The sequence below is a fragment of the Pempheris klunzingeri genome, chromosome 4 (assembly GCF_042242105.1).
Source record: "Pempheris klunzingeri isolate RE-2024b chromosome 4, fPemKlu1.hap1, whole genome shotgun sequence".
Lineage (NCBI taxonomy): Eukaryota > Metazoa > Chordata > Actinopteri > Acropomatiformes > Pempheridae > Pempheris > Pempheris klunzingeri.
Genome location: NC_092015.1, coordinates 28,063,187 through 28,084,634, shown reverse-complemented (window position 1 = coordinate 28,084,634; position 21,448 = coordinate 28,063,187). Strand labels below are relative to the sequence as shown.

At 42.3% G+C, this 21,448-nt stretch overlaps 2 protein-coding genes across 2 annotated transcripts; both read left to right on the top strand.

Moving 5' to 3' along the window:
• The first annotated feature begins 889 nt into the window (after window positions 1–889).
• pou2af2 (POU class 2 homeobox associating factor 2) lies at window positions 890–10,817 on the top strand. The gene is made up of 5 exons (XM_070829551.1): window positions 890–925; window positions 1,992–2,092; window positions 8,363–8,402; window positions 8,499–8,803; window positions 9,787–10,817. Exons 1-5 carry the CDS (start codon window positions 916–918, stop codon window positions 10,216–10,218), a joined length of 888 nt encoding a protein of 295 aa, XP_070685652.1. The 5' UTR covers window positions 890–915; the 3' UTR covers window positions 10,219–10,817.
• A 2,858-nt stretch (window positions 10,818–13,675) lies between these two features.
• linc.pou2af1 (lnc RNA pou2af1) lies at window positions 13,676–18,640 on the top strand. The gene is made up of 5 exons (XM_070829506.1): window positions 13,676–13,823; window positions 15,710–15,810; window positions 16,204–16,255; window positions 17,074–17,387; window positions 18,064–18,640. Exons 1-5 carry the CDS (start codon window positions 13,817–13,819, stop codon window positions 18,412–18,414), a joined length of 825 nt encoding a protein of 274 aa, XP_070685607.1. The 5' UTR covers window positions 13,676–13,816; the 3' UTR covers window positions 18,415–18,640.
• Window positions 18,641–21,448: the final 2,808 nt, after the last annotated feature.

Here is a 21,448-nt window from a genome sequence, read left to right as displayed (position 1 = left end):
CATCATACTGGTTGTTGTGTAACCAGGTTCCATCTTTATCGCGTCAGTATGGGAAAGACGTGTACATTTTCATTGACACGACTTGCATTTTAATGAACTACAGGAGTCACAAGCGGAAGGCAAAATACTGTGAGGGTCAGCCAGGAAACATTAACAAAAGTCAAATAGCATCTTGTTACAATGGCAGAGAAAAATAGTTTAGCAAAGCATGCTTCCAGCTATTCTTCCCTCTCCTTTAAACACAAGGTTGAGATGAGTCATTTGTTTTTAGTTTGCTCAAAGTCTTTTATACAAATTTTTGGCACATCAGTTTGAGTAGAAAATTGCACAATAATGTCCTCTAATGCAAAAACATTTTTGTCCAGTTCAACTGCAAACACGAGAAGGTGCTTTGGTAAAGCTTTTGTTTATTCCAGAGATGCTGAAGATCTAACTGAAATCCCACAAACCAGTGGTAAGAAAACTCCTTCAGCTACAAATCAAAATGTGGAAAAGATATATGCCTTCAAATTTGGATGATGACTGGAGGCTCGGAGAGGAGTGACATGCTGCCTCCCAGTTTCTCTTCCATACTCCCAATGCTTCCAACCCCTAATCTTGACTGCTGATGCAAATGGTCTCAAAAACGTCCCTACCAAACATTTGCATTTAAACAAATAGACAAAGGTCATTTTGAAAAGCTGCCTCCTCATGACTGCAGTGTGAGGTGGCATGTTCCATGTGTCCCTGCCCTCCTCACACCCTAGTTAAAGCTCCCGCTGTGGCACACTGCTCAGTATGGTGCTGCACACTGGGATTTAGCTACTGTAGGCAAATACAGCAGAGAAAGGACAGAGAGGCCTCTGTGTGTATATGTGTGTGTGTGTGTGTGTATGTGTGTGTGTGTGCTTGTGTGTCAGACTGCTCTACAGCATCATGGACACAGGTAAGACACACGCATTCATATATGGGCTGACAGCTGCTGTCATTACTGTTGTTGTACGATGTTCCACATTTAATGTCTGGTGGAATTTTTGTGGGGAAAAAAAATGCAACCTGTTAAGCCTCCATTTTTTTCTTTTTTTAATTTCATGAGGTGCTTTTATTTTGGAGAAAGCAGGGAAAGAAATATTTGTAGAAATTTTTTTATGTGCAACAATGTCATTTGTGTTATGGCTAGTGTTTTATGATTTTATTATTGTGAAATCAACAGCCGAAGTCAGATGTAAATGCCTATATATGTAATATATTGATATTTAATATCAAGCACATGTAGCTTATCATGAACTAATTAATAGCAATCCTACTGTATCACATATTTATATATGGAATAATACCTGATAAGATAATGTCTAGTTTTGTGGCAGAGCAAGTGTTGTTTTTAAAAAAACATCGAATCCAAAGAACATTTGATATTTTCAAGAATATCATTGGCTGAGCAATGTTAAGGCTTATCTAAAATATCCATTCAAAAAGCTGTGAGCTTTTACATAAAGTTTTTTGCATGCAATTTCCGTTTGCATAATAAAGTTTGCATTTCCATTGAGTTTATGCTTCTGCTGCCCAGGAATGTCCCCAAATCACACCAGCACACATTTAAGATTTGTAAAAAAAAAACAAAGTAATAGCTAATGAGCTGCTTCTATGACGCGTGCATGTCCTGCAGAGTTTCTAATCCTGACTGAACTGTGTGATTCTGTTGTTGTATTTGAGTTTTTTTAAGCCGTCCAAGCCCCTCCAGTCTTCCCTCACTGTGAGGTTCAGCTAGTGTTTGTAGTAAATTGCCTCTTTTTAGGAGACCATTTGCATTGACCAAACCAAAGGCAATTTCCATGACATTTACACACCAATCCCAAAGAGTCATTCACCTATATGAATAAAACTGTGAAACATTCAAATGAACACACATTTGTGGGGATGGGTGAAAATTTGTATGAAGTCAAACTGTTTCTGGATTTGTATCAAGTGTTGTTTAGATTTTGATTCCCAAACTGTTTCTCTGCTCTGTCTAGAATACTCTAAGCGAGTGTACCAAGGCGTTCGAGTCAAGCACACAGTCAAAGACCTGCTGGCAGAGAAGCGCTCCCGGCAGACAAATGGGCCCAGATACAGCGTAAGCACACTCTCCTCTAAACCGCTCTGCTTTTGTCCCGTCCTGTCTCTCCCCACTTCATTTTTCTCCCAAACCAAACAGTGCCGCCACAGTTGACATTCTGTTGGTGGCACAATTAAGAGGTCGCCTTTTAAAAATCTCCAGTCCTTGTTTACGTTTTGGCTTGTTTTGTGGACCAATGATCCATGGCTGATCCATTGACCACCTGTACCTCCCCCCTCTGTCTCTGCTCCCCTCGAGCGCTCGCAAAGCCAATCTGTAAATAGCTGAGCATGGTGTGTGTAGAGAGAGACACAAAGGGCTGAGTACCGTCCTGACCTCACAAAGAACGCTGACACAATGCTCGCAGCGGTGACGACCATGATCTCCCAAAAAAAAACTCCCCCGAGGTTGAGGTGGAGGTGGGGTGGGAAGACCGAGGTGGACAGGTAGCACAGAGGCACAGAGAAAGGGCAGTGAAGGAGGCTGCCTATGCAAAGTTTGATCCATGCACACCTGCCAGCTGACATTGTCCTCTGCCGTGTACAGGCCGCAGACAAGCCTCCTATTGTTGTTTCAGAAACACACACCAACACGCACACACCGTCACACAGTCAGAGAAATCAGACATCTGCATGCACAAGCAAGACTGGCTTTTCATTTTCCACAAACCACCTGTCAAAAGGCTTTTACAGGACAGCATTCACTGTTTGTTTTCTGTTTAGCATCGGCATGTCCACTCTATAGCTACGCAGGCCGCTAACGACTCGCCTAATGAGGGGGTTGTGTGAGAGACAAAAGAGAAGATATAATCACATGCAACAAAGAGAGGCAGGTTCCAAAAATCACCCTTCTCCAAAGACATTTCCAGCTTGGAGCTTTATTCTGAGTTTTGTAACATTAGTGCAGAAGCAGTAGGGCTGCTGAGTGGGAGCACAGGACAACAACAGTAATCCTCAGCTGTGCTGGTGACAGACTGAACTTTTACTCAAACACACATTTAGTGGAGGCAGAGCGGCTCTGAGAGATGACATATGCATGTTGTTGAGTTGTTGGCAAAGCAAAACAAACACAGTTTCAGGAAGCAGGTGGCAAACTGGCAACTTTGAGGCAGCAAGTCAGCCAGCCTTCTGACCGTACGTATGGATTTTTAAATCGCTGCCTTTTATATTCCTTATTTAGAATTCAGGCGCAGTTTTGCAACAGTTAGATTGACAGCACATTGACAGACAAGTCAAATAAACACACAACTTCTACAGATCTAAATTCAAATGTTACTGAATCCTAGTTGAGCACATGACCTCTCCTTTGTCTAACAAAAGAACTGCTCCTGTACGGCAACCAGAAGGGTTGTAACTTTGTGTTTTTGTGCAACTTCGTCACATGTAGCAAGAAACTGAATGAGGAAACTGGGTTTCAGGGTCTTTAGAAACAGATCAGTGCTCACTGTGCACTGGGTAATGATTTTCCTTTGTTTCTATGAGCACACACACTGTGGTTTATTTAACTCAAGCCCACATCCATCTTCCCACTGCCTTTATTACTCTCTGACATCCCAAATGTGTTTTCATCCACAGCTGAAAGTAGTCCAAATGCACAAATGCACTGCATTTACTCCTAGTTGAGTTGCATTTACCTAAAGAGAGTTTTGGGAAATGATTGAGCCCTTTGGGGCAATAAACTACATGTTGGTGATCCTCTTTGTAAAGATTCTCATCTTTTGTGGCTCAGAGATGCAAACAGCCTCGAGAGGTCAGATCGTTGTGACAGACGGGCTCATGCATTTTTGGATTTGTTGATAATAAGACAGACTGGGAAAATATTAATCATAATTCATATTGTTGTGGACGAGTGGAGCTTAGGTTTGCTTTCTTTCAGTACTGACATCATCCAATGAGGTGAGAAGTGAATGGTGTGAAAGCAGAACAAACCTGCTCCTGAACTGTGACCTCCAACATGTGGAGGCAGCAGCATGTTGAGGAGGAGACAAGTGTCTCTGTCAGGGTCAGTGAGTTCTCCGAGGAGACGTAACAACAGCTGAAGAGGCTCGATTCTGCTGTTGTTACTCATCCAAGCAGGAATGAAACAAGTTAACTCCAACTGTTGTGATGACAGTGTTACGAGGCTCCAAATGCAGAAAGTCTGGCGCAACGTTACCATCCATGAGAGACAAGAGTAAGAATAAGAGCTGAACTTGCATCTATCAGCTAAAAGAGTCTTTTCATAGCGAAAGGAAGAATCCAGCATTACAGTGATACTGTGTAGACTATCAAGTATCACATTATTCCTCTTCAGTTCAAATCAAAAGTTGAGCCAATAAGCAATAAAACACACTTTTGCTCAGTTTAATACTCTCACTGGTTTTTTTCTAAGTGAAAACCTGGTGTTGTGTTCTTATGGTTAATTATATGTAAAGTACTTTTTACTATAAAGTAAATTCAGATTTCCCAAGTCAACATGTAGACCATACTTTCACCACACTGGGTTGTATATGTGTATATATATATATATATATATATATATATATATATATATATATATATATATATATATATATATATATATTTCACCACACTGGGTTGTATATGTGTGTGTGTATATATATATATATATATATATATATATATATATATATATATATATATCACCACACTGGGTTGTATATGTATGTGTGTATATATATATATATATATATTTCACCACACTGGGTTGTATATGTATGTGTGTATATATATATATATATATATATATATATATATATATATATTTCACCACACTGGGTTGTATATGTATGTGTGTATATATATATATTTCACCACACTGGGTTGTATATGTATATATATATATATATATTTCACCACACTGGGTTGTATATGTATGTATATATATATATATATATATATATATATATATTTCACCACACTGGGTTGTATATGTACAGGCACCTGGCCTGCAATTTAACACCTTTTCAAAAAGACGTTTACTTTATAAATGGCACATGAAGACCTAATGAGACACACAGCCACTAAAGCCATCCACGTCCTTCTGTTAGCTAATGCCACCTTTTATTTGTGGGAATAAAAGGCCATTGAGAGTGAAGAGCAAACTCTGACCACAGAAGCAGTCTCTTCATGCTGAAACACGATCTTACATCATTTCACTTCATCGCTCTTCTCTTTTTTGAGAACATTTCTATTGAGTTGTGAGCCCAAACATACTGCGATTACATAAATGATCCTGACTGTGAGAAATGAAGGCATGTGACACAGAAAACTCCTGTCAGTTACATCTTCTAAGGCTGAAGACACTTAGTGTCTTCTCTGGGTCACATGCTGTGCCACTGTGCTGCTGATGATCCCTGTGGGGTGACTGGTGCTTCAACGGCAAGTCATAATCAGACGAAACAATCCTTGATAGAATAGAAACAAAAACAGGGGTTATTTTAACATGATAATTATAAAGTAAGAAAAGAAACCAAGAGCGGCAAAAGGAACTGTACACGTAATTTGGAAGTATTCTCACAAAAATGTGTGTGTGTGTGTGTGTGTGTGTGTTCACTTATTAAAGTACGAAAGAGGTGCAACTATTTTAGGCACGATATCTGTCACTGATAGTGGGAATATGAGAATGTGGAGTGTGTTCTGCCCGGGAAAGAGGAGAGTTCCTGTGTAATAATACCAAATAAATCATCATTATCCTACACCCCCTCCTCCACCACAAACACACACACACACACACTGCCTGACTGTCTGAGCTTCAGCGAGCTGATTTCCATACGCAGCCTTCAGAGATGCACTGAGCCATACCTGGGCCACATGAGGAAGTCTTGGCACTGGCAAATCACATTCAAATTCTGCCCTCAAAATTTGCTTGCCTGCCAGCCAACACGGGCTTAATATCAACTCTTTCATGTTAGCAATATGCAAACAAGGGAGCCGATCCAGTCAAACCCCGTCTGTGTGTCTCTGCACTCTGATCTCAGTGACTCTGCACGAATCTCTAACTGCTTTTCCAAAAGAAAGAGACGCACAAATGGTTCATGTTGTTTGTCAGCAGTTCAGAAACTCCTCAACTCTCAGTATCTTTCAGTTTTGAACAATATGGTAGATTCTGGTTCACACAGGTGACCGTCTGCCTGGTGACGGGAGATATTCTGCTCCTGACACATGATATTGTGATGATGAAATCTCATGTTGTTCCAGGGAAGCCACATGAAGCGCTGCAGCCTTTTGGCTCTGTGTGCACAACTTCTTTGACTGAGTACTTCTCTTCTGTTTGGTCCTCTGACGTTTTATAATTTGCCTTCTATTTGATATTGTGCAGATGTAATTAACAGTGACAGGCTGGATGTTTGGGAAAGTATGTTTGAAATGACAAACGAGGCATCTAAAATGATTCTGTTGGACGGAATAATGCAGCCGTAAAAACGTGAAGTTTGGGGTTGAAAATATTTCCTAGAGCACAAACATCAGAACAAGATGATGCACAGGATATAAACTGTCACACAGAGAGAAATAAGAAAGTCAGACATTAATATGCATTACAACACAGTTCATCATGTGAGTTTGAACATCTATTTTCAAGAACAGAGAGAGGGATTCGAGAGCATTTAGTCGGCATTTTGAATTTTGAGGCATTTTTAGTTTACTATTTCCATTTTCTCCCACTTTATACTTCTGCTCCACTACTTGTATCTGACAGCAGCACAAAAAAACATGGTAAGCTTATAAAATCCAGCACGTGGTTTGTGAAATGTTGAATAATGATTCCATGTTTCACAAATAGATATTAATGACTAATAACTACTCAGTACTTAGTCAAATAATAGCCCAAAGTTATCATTTCACAAAGAGCAATAATTTGAGAGTCGTCCAAAAACAACATTCATGCAAATGATGATAGATGGTGGAGACCAAAAACAGAGATAAGCAGAGAGAATATTGGACCTCTCTAAATAAATGATCATTGAAATTACGCCGTGACTGTTTAATGTGGAAATAAGCAAATGTTTTCTGGCAAGGTCGCCAGATCAACTTAAAAAATGATGATATGTCAGAGTAGTGTTCACAACTTGTTTCTGCTGCCCCCAAGTGGCCAGAAGCACCAGTCTGAATACTTCTTCCACCACTGTGCTGATGTTTCAGTGTTAGAAATCTGGTCCTCTGTCTCCATGGGAGTGAGCTGGTGTGGGCTCTTGGTCCCTAAATTGAGAAATTCTAAATAATTGCATTGTAACAGTAGTTTCCAAGCTTGTGTACATAAAGTCAGCAAATTTTATTTCTGTGATTATATCTTCTGTTATGTGTGCTTCTTCCTGGGCCTGCGATCTTATTTGTTGGTTTTCCTCCTGTGTGTGTGTTGCCTGTAGTCCAGTGACTATTTATTCAAATCAAACAAAGAAAGTAAAGCCTGTAGCTCATTTGTGAATGGGGCACCCTGAAGGAGTTTCTGAGATTTAAGTCACAAGATGAGCCTGATCTTTATATTTCGAGAGACATCTGAATGTAAAATATGCTTAATAAACAAATATAAAAGTTTGTTATAACAGTTGGACATATGAAAATATGCAGGAGACATGAATTTCCATATTTACAGTCTGTTTAACTATTTGTTTTGTATTAACGTGCTGTAGCCACATATAACTGTGCAGTCAGCAAGGGATTTACATATTAATGTACATGTGAATCCTCCACACAGATTACACGTATACAAAGTGAAATATGCAGCCATTGTTGGTCAGTGTGGAAAACTGAGAAATCTCAATATAAGAGACACATCTAAGTGACGGCAGCGAGCAAGTAGAGACTAAAAATAGGCACAAACGACAAGGGGAAGGTGAACTAATACAGAATGTGGCATGTTAGAATAAAATAATCAATTTCTTTAGTATGAACTTAATTATTACATTAATAAATACAGGCATCATACACATGACACAAAAAAAGGAATAAAGAAATGAATTTTTAAAGAAGCTGATGGAAGGATGAGATCCAGGATTTAGAAACTGAACCATACACATGGCAGAGAGAGTCTATCTATTCAATCCCATCATTATTTTGTTGTGCTACTTTGAAGTAGAAGGTTTGAAGTATTTCATTTTTCCAAAAGAAATTGGCTTCGCAGTGTATTTTTCATGAAATATAGATTCAAGTGAACTCGTTATTGAGCTTTAACTATAAGTATTTTACCTTATAGAATAATTGCACTCGCTCCATTCTCCCCAACACCTTCACCTTCACGTGTAACATCCATCTTGCATGCCTTATCTCAAGTCTTATGTCTGTGTCACAGGGGGGGTCGACCACTCCACCTTCATTTGTCCAGATGCCAGGTGAGACCTCCACACATCTTCACCACTCACGTGTCCAGGTCTGAGGAGTCATCACTGTGGTTAGACAGCCTCTTTCTCCTCACCTTGTCTCTGCAGGCTCTCACATGCTGCCCAGCTACTACGGCATGAGGCGTCCCTTCATCTCAGACTCAGACTTCTGCCCGTCCACCAAGCAGTTCTCCCCCGACGTCTATCCGTCCACTCTGGGTGGTAAACCTCTGGGCTGTGACCCCTCCACCATGAGCAGCTACTCCTCCCTCATTGACAGCTACTACCCAGAGACCTTCGGTGACTACCGCAGCGCCGCCGCCTTCTCCAGCTCTGGGGGGTCCTTCCTGCCCTCATCGGCCCTCTCGTCCCTGCTGCCTCCCTTTGGTGGAGAGTCCTCACATTTATTTCTGGTAGGAGGGGGGCCCTTGTGACAGAGATGTGTGTGACAGAGAATCATAAATCCACCTCTGATGTGTTGCCAGCACATCATCAACTAGGGTTTGAGGAACTGATTGAGGATTTAAACGATGCTTTTGTTACATTTTTAGTTTTCCCAGACTGCAATGTGTTATTAAGAGTCAGTTCACCCAAATTAGAAAATAAACCCCCAAAGCAAAAGCATATCTTCTTACTTTAAGCTCAGCTCATTTACCATGATGAGTGCCAGCCAGCCAGCCAGCCAGCCCATGGACATACAGGAGTATAAAGTCCTCTTCATTACAAGATTTGAATGAAACAAAGACGATGTCGTCAGGGTTATTATGGGTTGTTAGGGTTGCATTATGGGAATTGTAGAATCCAACATTTTTGGAGCGTGACCGACTAAATATCATGATATGTCGACCTCTTCTTTTTCTCTCTTGTGAGTTGCCTCATTGTATGGACGTCCTGTGGGAGGACGCAGGAGCTGCTGTTTTATTTTTTGAAATATTAAATATGTATCATACATACTCCTTTTATGTTTTTATCACCAGTGTCGGGGATCATTAAACTGAAACTTAAACCTTAATCATTTGACAGTCGTGTTTCGGAGGTGGATTATTGAGAGCAGCAAGGACACTGTTTCTGAAAAAAAGGTGTTTCTGTTAGATTTTCACTGTTGGCCCATTGTATTGGGGTGTGTTTTAAAACCTGGACAAATAGAATCCAGGTTGTTTTTGGTAATCAGTGTGAGCTCATCCTTTAAGGTCCCGAATACAGGAATATGATCAATGCCATTTATTGCCCCCCTCGCTGCATTCTGGGAAATCAGTAAATGGATGGCATGAGTTGATGGAAAATATAAATATGACTTTAAATCATTACAAAACCTCCTGATGTGACATAAATAAGCAGCATTTAGTCAGTATCAGAATGAATGAATGAATTCTCCTCTCTTGTTTTGCTGCTTCAGAGAGACTCATGGGAGCAGTCTGTTCCAGAGCCAGTATCCCAGGTGGATGGTCTGTGTCCGGACAGCTTGGCCTCCGTCAGCGTCCCGCCCCCCATGCCCAGCCCTGAAGCTCCGGGGAGCCCCTCCCAGTACCGCTCCCCCAGCCGAGGCTCCTCCATGGGCCCCGTCTCCAGCAGCCAGCCGTACACCCTGCACTCCCTGGAGGACGCCCACTACCACCCCTTGACCACCACCAGCTCCTACGCCACCCCCTCCGCCTCCTTCTGCCCTCCCTACATGAGCAGCCCCGTCAGCGACCTCGTGTCCAAGATGGTGACAGAGGAGGCCGACAGTCACACCGGCCTCCCCCCCAGTGGTGAAGCTCAGTCCTGCTGGGCCAAAGAGGACGGCGTGAACTCCTGGTCGCCCTACGAGATCAGGAGGACCTACTGACCACAGCTGGGCCACAACGTAGAAGAAGACGGAGGGTTCACAGACAGTCACACGATGAACTCAACAAGCAGTTGACAGTACATTGATTATTGATAGGACAATTTCAACGCATTTACGAAGGGAGGATTCAAGTTTGATTATGGTGGCAGGAGTGTGGTAGCGTGTGCTGACCAAGGTGCCCATAACACAGCCTGATCTGATGGGAGACTCCTGCTTATCTGTGTAAAAGAAAGTTTGTATTTTATTTGATTTACGTGAAAAACAGACGAGGATGGAAAGAACTCTGTAAGCTTTAAAACTGACTAACAAACGAGCATTTTCTAATGTAGTATAGTTAATATAATAGCCGTCCCTTTCGTTTTGTATAACGTGAAGACTTGTGCTTGTTATAGAAACCCATGTGAACATGCTACACACTAGAGGCCCTTAACGTCACATGGTACTTGCACCCCAGGGGGTACTTGTGCACTTGTTGGTGGTTGCAGGGAGAGATTGTGGAGTAGCTAAACTGACATGTACAGTACACACTGTATGTCCACATATCTGTGTTTTGGTGACAATAAACATACTAGTAGGATTTGAAATTGGTCCCAAGCTAATCGTTAGTATATTTTTTGCCACAATAAACAATAACTGAACGAGGCAGCTGCAACACTTATGAATACTAGCTTACAAGCAGACAAGTTAAGATGCACAGATACCAGTAATGGATAAATGGTTGAAACATCCAAGTGGTAGTAGTACGAAAGCTACTGATAATACAGACACAGAGCAGACCAGGATCACTGTGTCCTCAAAAACATCCACTTTTATAGGACACATGGTGCTAATTAAGATCAGTTTAAATGAGCACATCTGGGTCGGGACTGGTGGTGGGAGGATGAACGGGTACATGAGCTCGTCTGACCCCTGTCCTGGACCACTGCTTCAGCTCACGGGCCCCCAGACTGTCGGATTTGACTTGTTACAGAATTAGACAGTATGTATATAATGTAGGGTGACGGACATGAAGTGAAACATTTGACGGTGTTTCTTCAGCGATACGATATATGAGTCATTGTTGTACCACAATTAAACTAAACCATTTTTCTAAAAGCACCATATAAATGTTTTATGACACACTGTTGCTCACTATACTGGAGGGGTAGTTTTTAGTGCCTAATAGTGATCAATTCTAAATATGGGGGTTAAAATAAAGTGCTACCCTAAAGACTTTTAGGCGTAATTTTTCTTTTAGTCAAGCTTTTCAATGAGACAACGGACAAGAGTGGTTCAGCTTTATTATTATTATAACATCCACACTTTACAGTTCAGCATATGAGGATTTATATAATTCTGAGACCTGCTGGTAAATTACTCTTCAACATCGTTTTAACTGACAAAGTACTGCTCTTTAGGAGAGATGTTTACCTGCAAAGCAAGTCCCATCAGACTAATGCACTGAACAGGCTTTAGACTATATATACCCTTGTATGGATGTGTGTGTGTGTGTGTATTGCCATTAAAATGGCCCACCCTGTCTATGAATGATGCAGCAAAATTATTTCATGCATTTGTCACTTCTAGGTTGGACTATTGTAACTCCTTATTATCAGGCTGCCCCAATAAGTCCTTAAAGACTCTCCAGCTGGTCCAGAACGCTGCTGCTCCTGTTCTGACCAGAACTAGAGACCATCTTTCTCCTGTACTGGCTTCTCTTCACTGACTTCCAGTCAAATCCAGAAAAGAGTTTAAAATCCTTCTCCTCACCTACAAGGTTCTTAATGTTCAGGCTCCATCATATCTTAAAGAGCTTATAGTACTGTACTACCCCACTAGAGCACTGTGCTCCCAGACTGCAGGTCTACTGGTGGTTCCTAAAGTCCTCTAAAGTAGTGATGGAGCCACAGTCTTGAGATAATGTTGTTGTGAACTGGCGCTATATAAATAAATACAGAGTGAGTGATCTGTAATTACATTTGTAGTTTAGACGGTGATCCAGATGTGGAGGCAGCTCGAGTGGGGAGAGGTTGCGCTGTGTGACCACTAGGTGGAGCCCGTACTCCACAGCTTCAGGAGGAGAGGAGAGGAAGAGCCGCTGTGATCCAAGCGGGGGAGGAGACCTGTGCGTGTGATGGCCCACCAGAGAACAGCGAGGAAGACGGTCATGTGTGTGATGTAATGAAGGGGGGACTTCGTGAAAAGGTCTTGAGATTAGCAAAGGGGGCTTTGAAAGGGGCTGATATCAAACACAGACATGTAATATTGCTCAAAATCTTATTTTGCTACAGTGTGGGGATACAACTACTGTCACTGCCACCGCATCTAATAACACCAATGATATGACTGCAGGAGACAGAATTCTAATAGTCATGATCATTTCTATAATAATTACTATAATAATAATAATAATAACGATAATAATAATAATAATAATAATAATAATAACAATACAGAGGTGTCATTAATGTTTGACCAGCTTGAGATCAGACTGCTCCAGATGTTTACAGCTGGCTAAATAGAACATAACTGGTGTCAAATGCTTTGCAGTTATTTCTGATAATTTAGTTACTTATCACGAGCAAAAAGTAAAAGTCTGTAGCAGCATTGTATACAGACTGATAGGTACATATAATATAACTGTAATATAATATAAGGAAGAGCCTCCAAAGCCCTCAATGCAACTTTCTATGAATGAAAAATAAATAAATGTAATGTGGCTTTAATCACCTGCGGTAAATTAGGATGGAGGTGATTTGGTTCCGAATGAAGATGGTTAACCTAAAAATGAAAAGACATCCTCTCAAACTGAAAAACACCTTCACTGGAAACATTTTCATTATTCTGTCTTAAATGTTTCTTTTCAATAATCCAAAGTATCTAGAGGATAATCTAGTAAAAGCTGAGCGCTGCTGAGTCTCGTCCTGCAGCCCTGAGCAGAGCACTTGCTGCTGGAGCTGAGGGCCTGCGATGCCAAAGATGGCTACTGCCCTTTGCCACGCCCACTTCTGTCCCACTTTAATGCGTTTTTCTCTGAAATAAAGCTCAAAAGTATGATTGCAGATATTGTCTGCATGTAGAGCGGCTGCAGTGAACGTGGGTCCGCAGACTGAAGGTGAACTGCGGTGTTAAAGTTGCGCACAAGAAGCACCCAGTGCTGTAGTGCTTAATGAGGGGGGTGTGATGCTCAGATATTGCAAAAGGAGGAAAAAATTAATAAAAGTACGGTTTCTTTTCGGTCAAAGTGTGAAATACTATTATATTACATTACAGTGGGGCTTATACAATGTCCATGCGTAGTGATTTTTGTTGAAAAATTGATTTTAGTCAGTTGCCTCTGAATATTCAAATTCAAAGTAACGCGCAATCAAATCATTGTCAAATCATTGAGTTCTAGGGGTTTTAAATAGTAGGCATGGAGGGAGAAAATCTCAAACTAATCCGTCCCCAGCTATATTACAATATTGTTGTATGCTCTGACTCTGCTGTAAGACTTTTGTGTTGAGATTTTTGGAGACTTTTGAACAAATTTCGTTCTTGGCCATTTTGCTGAGGCAGAAAAGGACGTAGTGGAGTCCCACAGGTCTTCTCCAGGGAGCCTCTCTTCATCTCTGTCATCATGTCTGGTGAGTTTCACATCGGATATTCATCTGGAAACCATTTAGCAGCATTTTGTCCTGTTAAACAGAAAAGAGAAAAGAGAAAGAAAGAATAATGTTTAGAGGCAAAATTAGAATGGCACCTGAGTCAGGTGTAAAGTGAGGAGTGCTGTCCTGTGGGTGCTCATTTTATCCCAAATTAAAACAACATATAAGATGAACAAGAGTGAAATTAAACTTCAAGTGATAAATGTTTGTACTTTAATGCCACCTGTCTCCCAGCTGATGGGTGGATCAAAAAAAGTCGGCTTTTCCATTTAGACACTCTTATTCGGCGTTAGTGACTTTTAAGTGCTCACTTTAAGTGAAACTCCTACATGCTCACCGCTGACGCACGCCAGCACATGTAGATCATTTCCAAAGACATTTTATTATTAAAGATTATAGAACTGACATTTCAGCCGCAGCCTCTCTAAACGGGCTGCTTCCGCCTAACAGGACGTTATGAGTAACCGTATTGGAGTGGGATGTGTCTGCTGTGTGATTTTTGGCCAACTATTTGCCACATTTAAGACAAATCATGAAGTAGCATTTAGCCGTATGAATATTTATCAGATGGCGTTTCGCAGCCGAGACTTCGTCTCGTTATCAAATCGCCTTTTTCCAAACACCTCGCCACTCCTGGGTGCATTAAATTACGCCTTTGGGCCTGAATTACGTGCACCTATGCGAGGCGTTCTTTCTGGGTTCCTTAATCAAGCCTCTCCTATAGGAAAAATACGACTAATTATTCCCTGTATACGCGCCGCGGCGTTCACCGTCACATATCCAAAATGGGGGCAGAAGAAATTTGAATAAAGTAACAGAGATCGGAGTAGAGCTGGGCTTCGACTTATAAACAGCAACGAGGCTGAAATTAAGACAACAACAGTATGATCAAACTGAAGCCCAAACGAACTTTTAACGGGCGGACACACGAAGCATGGAGCAGGAATGCGTAAAGAGTAGACCGCGTTTTCATGGATAGCTGTGGCGCTGCTTTTACAGAAACAGCTTTATTTTACTTTGGTGTCTTCTCTCATAGCCCCGAACCAACAACGTCAACGCGTTTACAAAGGAAATGTTGAACTTTTAGTCACCGATCGGTGAACAGACTCTTTTCCGCTCTTTGTTTGGGCGTTTTACGCGGTCGCTTCGAGCGCATTTCTCCAACTTTACCAGACCACCCTACATGTACCCCAACCTGTAGATCGATCCAACTTTTCCTCTCCACTCTCTCGCATGTGCGTTTATGATCAGAAATATATACTTACGGTGGAGCATTTTGAGCCGCTTTCCTTTGTTCCTGGTCTGGGCGGGGTGGCTGGGAGCGCCGATCACACACAAGCTGCACTGAGCGAGTCTGCGGACGCGTAATAGGAAGCGCTGCGCCCTGTGGTGCAGTTAAGAGAGAGCCCTGACCGGGAGCACTGGGGAGACTCTGGGGTCAGGACAAGCGGGCAAAAATAGCCAGCCAGGACGCACAGCGCGCACAGAGAGCCGATAATACACTTTTACGCACGGCGTATTCGAACAAACCTTTGGGCACTCGAGCGCTACACACAGTTCAAACTGCAGTTTGTTGCTTTATTGCATCATGTTCTATGTGTCCCCAACGTTTTCTAATCAAGTAACACATACCAGTTTATTTGAGTGCGGGGCAACATGGAGACATAATCATTTCATGGAGAAATTGCAGCAAAAAGAAAAATAATGTCTGGCATTTTACTTCTAAATTTGCGGGAAGAAAACACGTTGTGGGGTTAAACTGAGGGGAGGGGGCGTTGAGGGGGGAGTAAGTAAGTGTCAGCTATTGTCTTCTTCAATGGAGGGTGTTTAGTAAACATGAGTGACACGCTGTTCTCTTCACGTAGGTAAGCCGAGGGTGTACCAGGGCGTCCGAGTGAAGACCACGGTCAAAGAGCTGCTGCAGAGGCTCAGAGCCCAGGAGGCCAACAGTAAAAAAGCTAAAACGGTAACTTACCCCCCCCCCCCCCCCCTCCCTCTCTCCCTCCCTCTGTTTCTCTCTCTCTCTCTCTCTCTCTCTCTCTCTCTCTCTCTCCCTCTCTCCAATGCGCCGTTAATGTCACTCTACCCTCTCCACTGTCTGACAAGGCAGGAGAAAAAAAAAAAAACGTTAAGTTGACAAAGCAAAAAGCTGCTCTGTAAATGACTGACTACCCAGCAGCATAACAGTTACCAAACGACATGCTGACGTTTTTTTAAAAAGCCATTAATCACAAACACACACACACACACACACACACACACACACACACACAGGATGAACAACTAGTAACGAAACACGTCTTTCAGATTCCTGACAGAAAATATGTAATAATCTCGTCTCTCTCCTCCTGACGGACAGATATCCCAGGCTTGCTTGGAGTTTAAGGATCTTTGCGCGTCCACTTTTCCAAGTAAGTTTTCCCACCAGCAACATCCAAGTCCGCCGTCTAATGTTACATGTGTCATTTAAAGAGATAAGATATACTGCAGCATTTGAATCCAGCCACCTACAGCAAACCACACACCACACTGGTGATGTAGAGCAGAAAATCAAAATGTGCAGTTTGCAAGGATCCAAATGAAAGAGTCCAATCATAACCACAACTATGAATCCCAGTTGTTTTGGTAATCTGCTAAAAATCTGCACAGGTTGCAGCAAGACAACTAAAGCTGGTATCATGGTTGGATTGATTTAAAAGAGGTCAAAAACATGCTCCTTGATGGCAGACAGCAACTTGCCCTGAACCACCAAAACCAGGATCAAAATACTCACATGAAAGTACTAGTCATGGCCAACTACTCAGAAAGTACCCGGAAAGTTTACTAGTCAACTATTAACAGCTCCAAATCGAAGGTGCAGGAGTTCCTTCTTATAAACCAAGGCTACATTCAAATGTGTTGGCTGATGTGTCATGACATCACACTGAACTTATAGGCCAATTTAAATATCTTCCTGGGGTCTGTTGCCATGACGAGGCTGCAGTGCACCGTGTTTGAACGCGGACATTCATCGACTTTCCCATTTATGAACTTTTAATTTGAAAAGGCAGCACAAGTCCTGAGTGGATCTATTTTTCACACTTTGGTGTGGAGCCGACACGTGGGTTAACATATATATATATATATATATATCATGGACGTGTGATTGACGCCACTTTCTCATTTAGTCACCTTTTTAGACATTTTCACGTGATTTATTTTATTTTTATTTTTGATTAACTCCCGTCAGGTCGCTGTGTGGACCCTCCTACCGCCGTCCCCGCGGCGGACGACAGCAGCTGTGGAGCGCGCACCCACCAGACGCGCGGAGCCACGTTGCCCTTCCCAGACAGCTCGTGCAGCATCCAGATGCAGGACAGCACTTTTCCCGACGCCCAGCAGCAGTTCGTGGACGTGATGCTGCCCAGTAACGGCTACGGTGGCAATCACGACACCACCAGCGGCTTCAGCAGCTACAACACCTCTCTGCCTCCCCCTCCCGCCCTCCCGCTGCCCTGGTCCCACAGACTCTCCTCTGATGCGGACTATTATGGCTATGGCATGGTAGGCTTGTCCCACTGTCACTGACCACATTCCACTCTGAAAATTGCATTTTTAAGAGACTGTTATTGTCAAGTCGCTTTTGAATGTGCAGAAGGACGAGCTACCTATATACCAATATTATATATATCGGCATATATCATTGATGATGAGCAGGCGACAGCAGATTAGAGCAAATCTGTATTTATAACTGATGTATTGCAAAAAAAAAAAAAAGAAGACAAAAACACGTCAGTTATCAGGAGACTCTTCAGTCCACACCCAGTAACCTCAAAGTGTGTAGTTTTAGAATAGAGGTTTGGCGTGGCTGCTTCTCACCAGCAGCGACTTCAGCACATAGTTTACATGTTTGTTTGGCCTTCCAGTACATTTAGAGCAGCTGATTTAGTTTTGTGTGTAACAAGATCTGTTTTTGCTTGATCAAGTAGTGCAACTGGGGAATATAAAAGCTAGTTGTGCCAGAACAAAAAAATACTAGCACACAGCCTGCCTGATACAGTTTGTCACAAAGGCACCACTAGGAGATGATTCTAACTTCAGTAGCATCGATGAAGACATGATTGATATTGAAAGCAAAACCACCTGTGGCCTGGTGCCAGTTTGATGTTCATCACATGACACGTTCGCAAACTCCTGCTCAAAATAATCCTCACCGTCCACCGTGCCGTTTGTCTTTCAGGCTCCCTGCTCCTCACCGGAGTCGCTGAAGCTCTGCAACCCCTTGGACCACAACAGCTACTCACCGCAGGACTCGTTCTCTTCCTCCTCTTCCTCCTGCTACGATTCGCCCACAAGGATGGAGCCCAGCTACCACGGCTTCAACTCAGAGCACTTCCACTATCAGCACTGCAACCTCCAGGACTGTTACTGCCTGGCCCACCGTTGGCCAGGCCAGCAGGAGAGCTTCTCTCTCTCTGAATACGCACCTGACTACAACCCCACAGACTATCCATACACCTGTGCTGTGGAAGAGAACTATTTTAAGAGGGATTTGCCGTTGAGCACTGAAATGTGTTACAATGTACTATGATGTGACCTTCATCAGTATTGCTTTGTCTTTTAACTGTAAGTATGACTCCCTTCAAGTTAGCTTGACGGACTGCTTCGCATTTCAGTGTGCTCTCTGACTGGCTTCTGCTTTGGTGGAGTGAATATGATGAATGCTGAATGGATGGAAAGGCTATTATTTTTGTATCAATGACTTTTTGTACTACTTAGATTTATTTTCATACACAAAACATGTTGCTGTGCTAAATAAAAATGTGTTAAATTCTTAAATGTGCTTAAATTCCCTTCTCTGACGTACAATTCACAGTTTAAAAAGTCCAAAAAAAAAAAAAAGAAAGAAATTGGACATGCAGCTGCTGTGTCAGTGTCACTTTTCTGCCAAGTCAAGTTGGTTGGATCAACAGGTTGACAACGAGCAGCTGCTGTTGTCTCCTGTGTTGTTTAACGTCAGCTCTCTCGTGTTTTCAGTGCGCCACTCACAGGAAACAGAAATGTGGGAGGAGAGAAAAATAAAAACAATCACAGAGTCATAACAGGTTGGGGCCGAACTGTGCTGTAATGCAACACTTGACACTGACGTGAAGAAATCATGAGGGATCTGAGCTAACCTGCAGGGAGGAAGTTCATGTTGAAGTTCATGTTCATGTAGTTGGAGAAGCGGAGAACAGGTTTGTGATGCACGTTTATGCAGAGGTTTCGTTGAACACGGCGGTCAAGGTTTAAATACTTTTATCGTCTCTGACAGGATGATAAAGGATGTTTGGCTTTGGGAATGAAAGAGTTTCTGCAAGTTCTCCTTTTGGCCAGAGGTGCCAGATTAAAGCAGCAGAAAGAAGTGGAGTGGTGTGAGAGATCCTTCGTGATAAACCCTTTCTGTGGACTGCGTTTCCTTCTAAGCCATAAACTCAATTAACTACCCCAATTAACTATCATTGATGATAGACTTGATAATATTAATATACAGGCCGTGCAAATCCCTGTATAATCTATTGTTACCATAGCAACGCTATGAAATCCATGTATACCCAAAGCAATAACTTTTCATGAGTTCATAAAAACAGGTCTTTTTTTCAGCTTTTCCACAAAACATTTTTCAGAATTTAAGAGGTGCATTTTGACAATTAAGTGGGAGAATATAATTTCTCAACCTTTAAAGGAACACGTAATTCAGCAGATTATTATTCGAAGAGAGAGATTGGTTGGTATCCTTAGCGTTGCTTGAATCCTGTAGTATCCTGTTGTTATTACTATTATCTGTTTCTCTCATCCTGAAAGACGGAACAAGTCAGTGCCTCTTTTCTAAAGTGAAAGACGTGCTGTGGCACTGGGGGGGCTGCAGACAGCGACTGTTGCTCTGCTAGGACACAAACCTGGCAAAAGTTTGCCCCGGGCCGAACCCATTCTCGTGCGTAAGGACCATAGCAAATCACACCGTTGGTCATTGACTCATCTACGTGTTGTAACACGCTGTGTAATTAGTAGAGAGCTGACTAATTTGAAATGGAGAGGGAAATCAGTACTGTGGGTGCGCTATAATCTCTGGCTTTTTTCACTGCATCACTTTTCTTTCAGAATATTCTCACACATTGAATCAGAGTATGTAGCCTCGTTCTCCCACTATTGTTGTTTTTATGGATGCCAGATTGGATGCGTAGATCTTTTGTAGACAGGTCTGAGCACTGCAGTGTCTTTTTAAATGAGGCCCCATGTGTTTATCACAGGTAGAGGTTTACTTGTGTGTGATCACCTGATCCTCACCCAGGCCCAAATTTAAACACTTCTGTCAAAACTTGACTGAAGTGTAGCTTTATGTGCCTGACTAAAGCATCTTGAACTGCCAATTACAGCTTTTTTAACACCATTTCCCCCCTTGAGCCAAACTGAAAGCTGAATGTCAAAGCTGTAATCCCACACAAGGCCCACAGTAAGCTGCTGCAGACAGAGACAAGGTTACGGCTCTCAGGCATTGAAGTGAAAGGGCTGGGGAATGTGGGACTGACATCAGTAGTTTGAACAGATCAAGATGTGATCTACCCTAACCCGATCTGTCTGCTGCTCCTCACTCTGATCTCTTATTGTAAACAAGCCTGCATTCTGCCGGGGTCCCCCCATTTACCTCCAGGGTCCCTCCAGCAGCATTGTTAAGACTGGCAAGTGGTTTGACAAGAGAGGAGAGAGGGGAGGTGTGTGTGTGTGTGTGTGTGTGTGTGTGTGTGTGTGTGTGTGTGTGTGTTACTGACGTGCTTCATCCCTTAGACACAGAGAATTAGTGGCTCACAGTCTGGCCTGTTGTAAAGTTTCAATCCATTTATCACAACACCAAGTGTCTCCGTCCTGGTTATCTCTCAGAGCTGGGGGCCACTACGCAAAGGATTACTTCAATTAAACCAATCTTCTAACCAAATTCAGGGTAACGCTTGATTTTTAGGGTCTTTACGCAGAAACGTGAGCTGTGTCCGTGCCACAGCAGAGGACACAGCTTCTGCTCAAAGTTCCACAATGCACCGTTGTTCACCACTGATAAAACTAATGTGACATCTTAATTCGCTGCTCACTGCAGAACTGACATTTGTGTGTCTGTCTGTTACTGTAGTCGGGTGTCCATTCAAATTTGGAGAGCAAATTTAAACCAAATTTCCAGAAATTCAATTTTCAGCCGGTACTGTTGTGCTAATATTAGAAGTTGGACACATTAATATAAACAGCTGGTGATGCTTTCTCTGCTCACTGCTACTACTCACTCTGGTTTTCTGTGGATTTTGTGTTTCCCACATGAGTTTTAAAGCTTCAACTGTCACAAGTTCCTTTTTTTAATACAGTATTTTCGCTTTTCATCTTATGTGCTGTAATTTGTGCTGCTGTGTCTTTAATTCTCTGTTGTGAATTGAGTTCATCTCATTATTCTGATTATTTAAACCAGAGATTTAGCCTATTATCACACAAGCTCTTGGTTTATTAGATTTTAAACCAGTGTTTCTCAATCCTGGTCCTGGTCTTGTGCCCCCTCAGTCAGTCTTAAAACAATAGTCAGTCACCGCTGTGCCTATGCTTTGCCG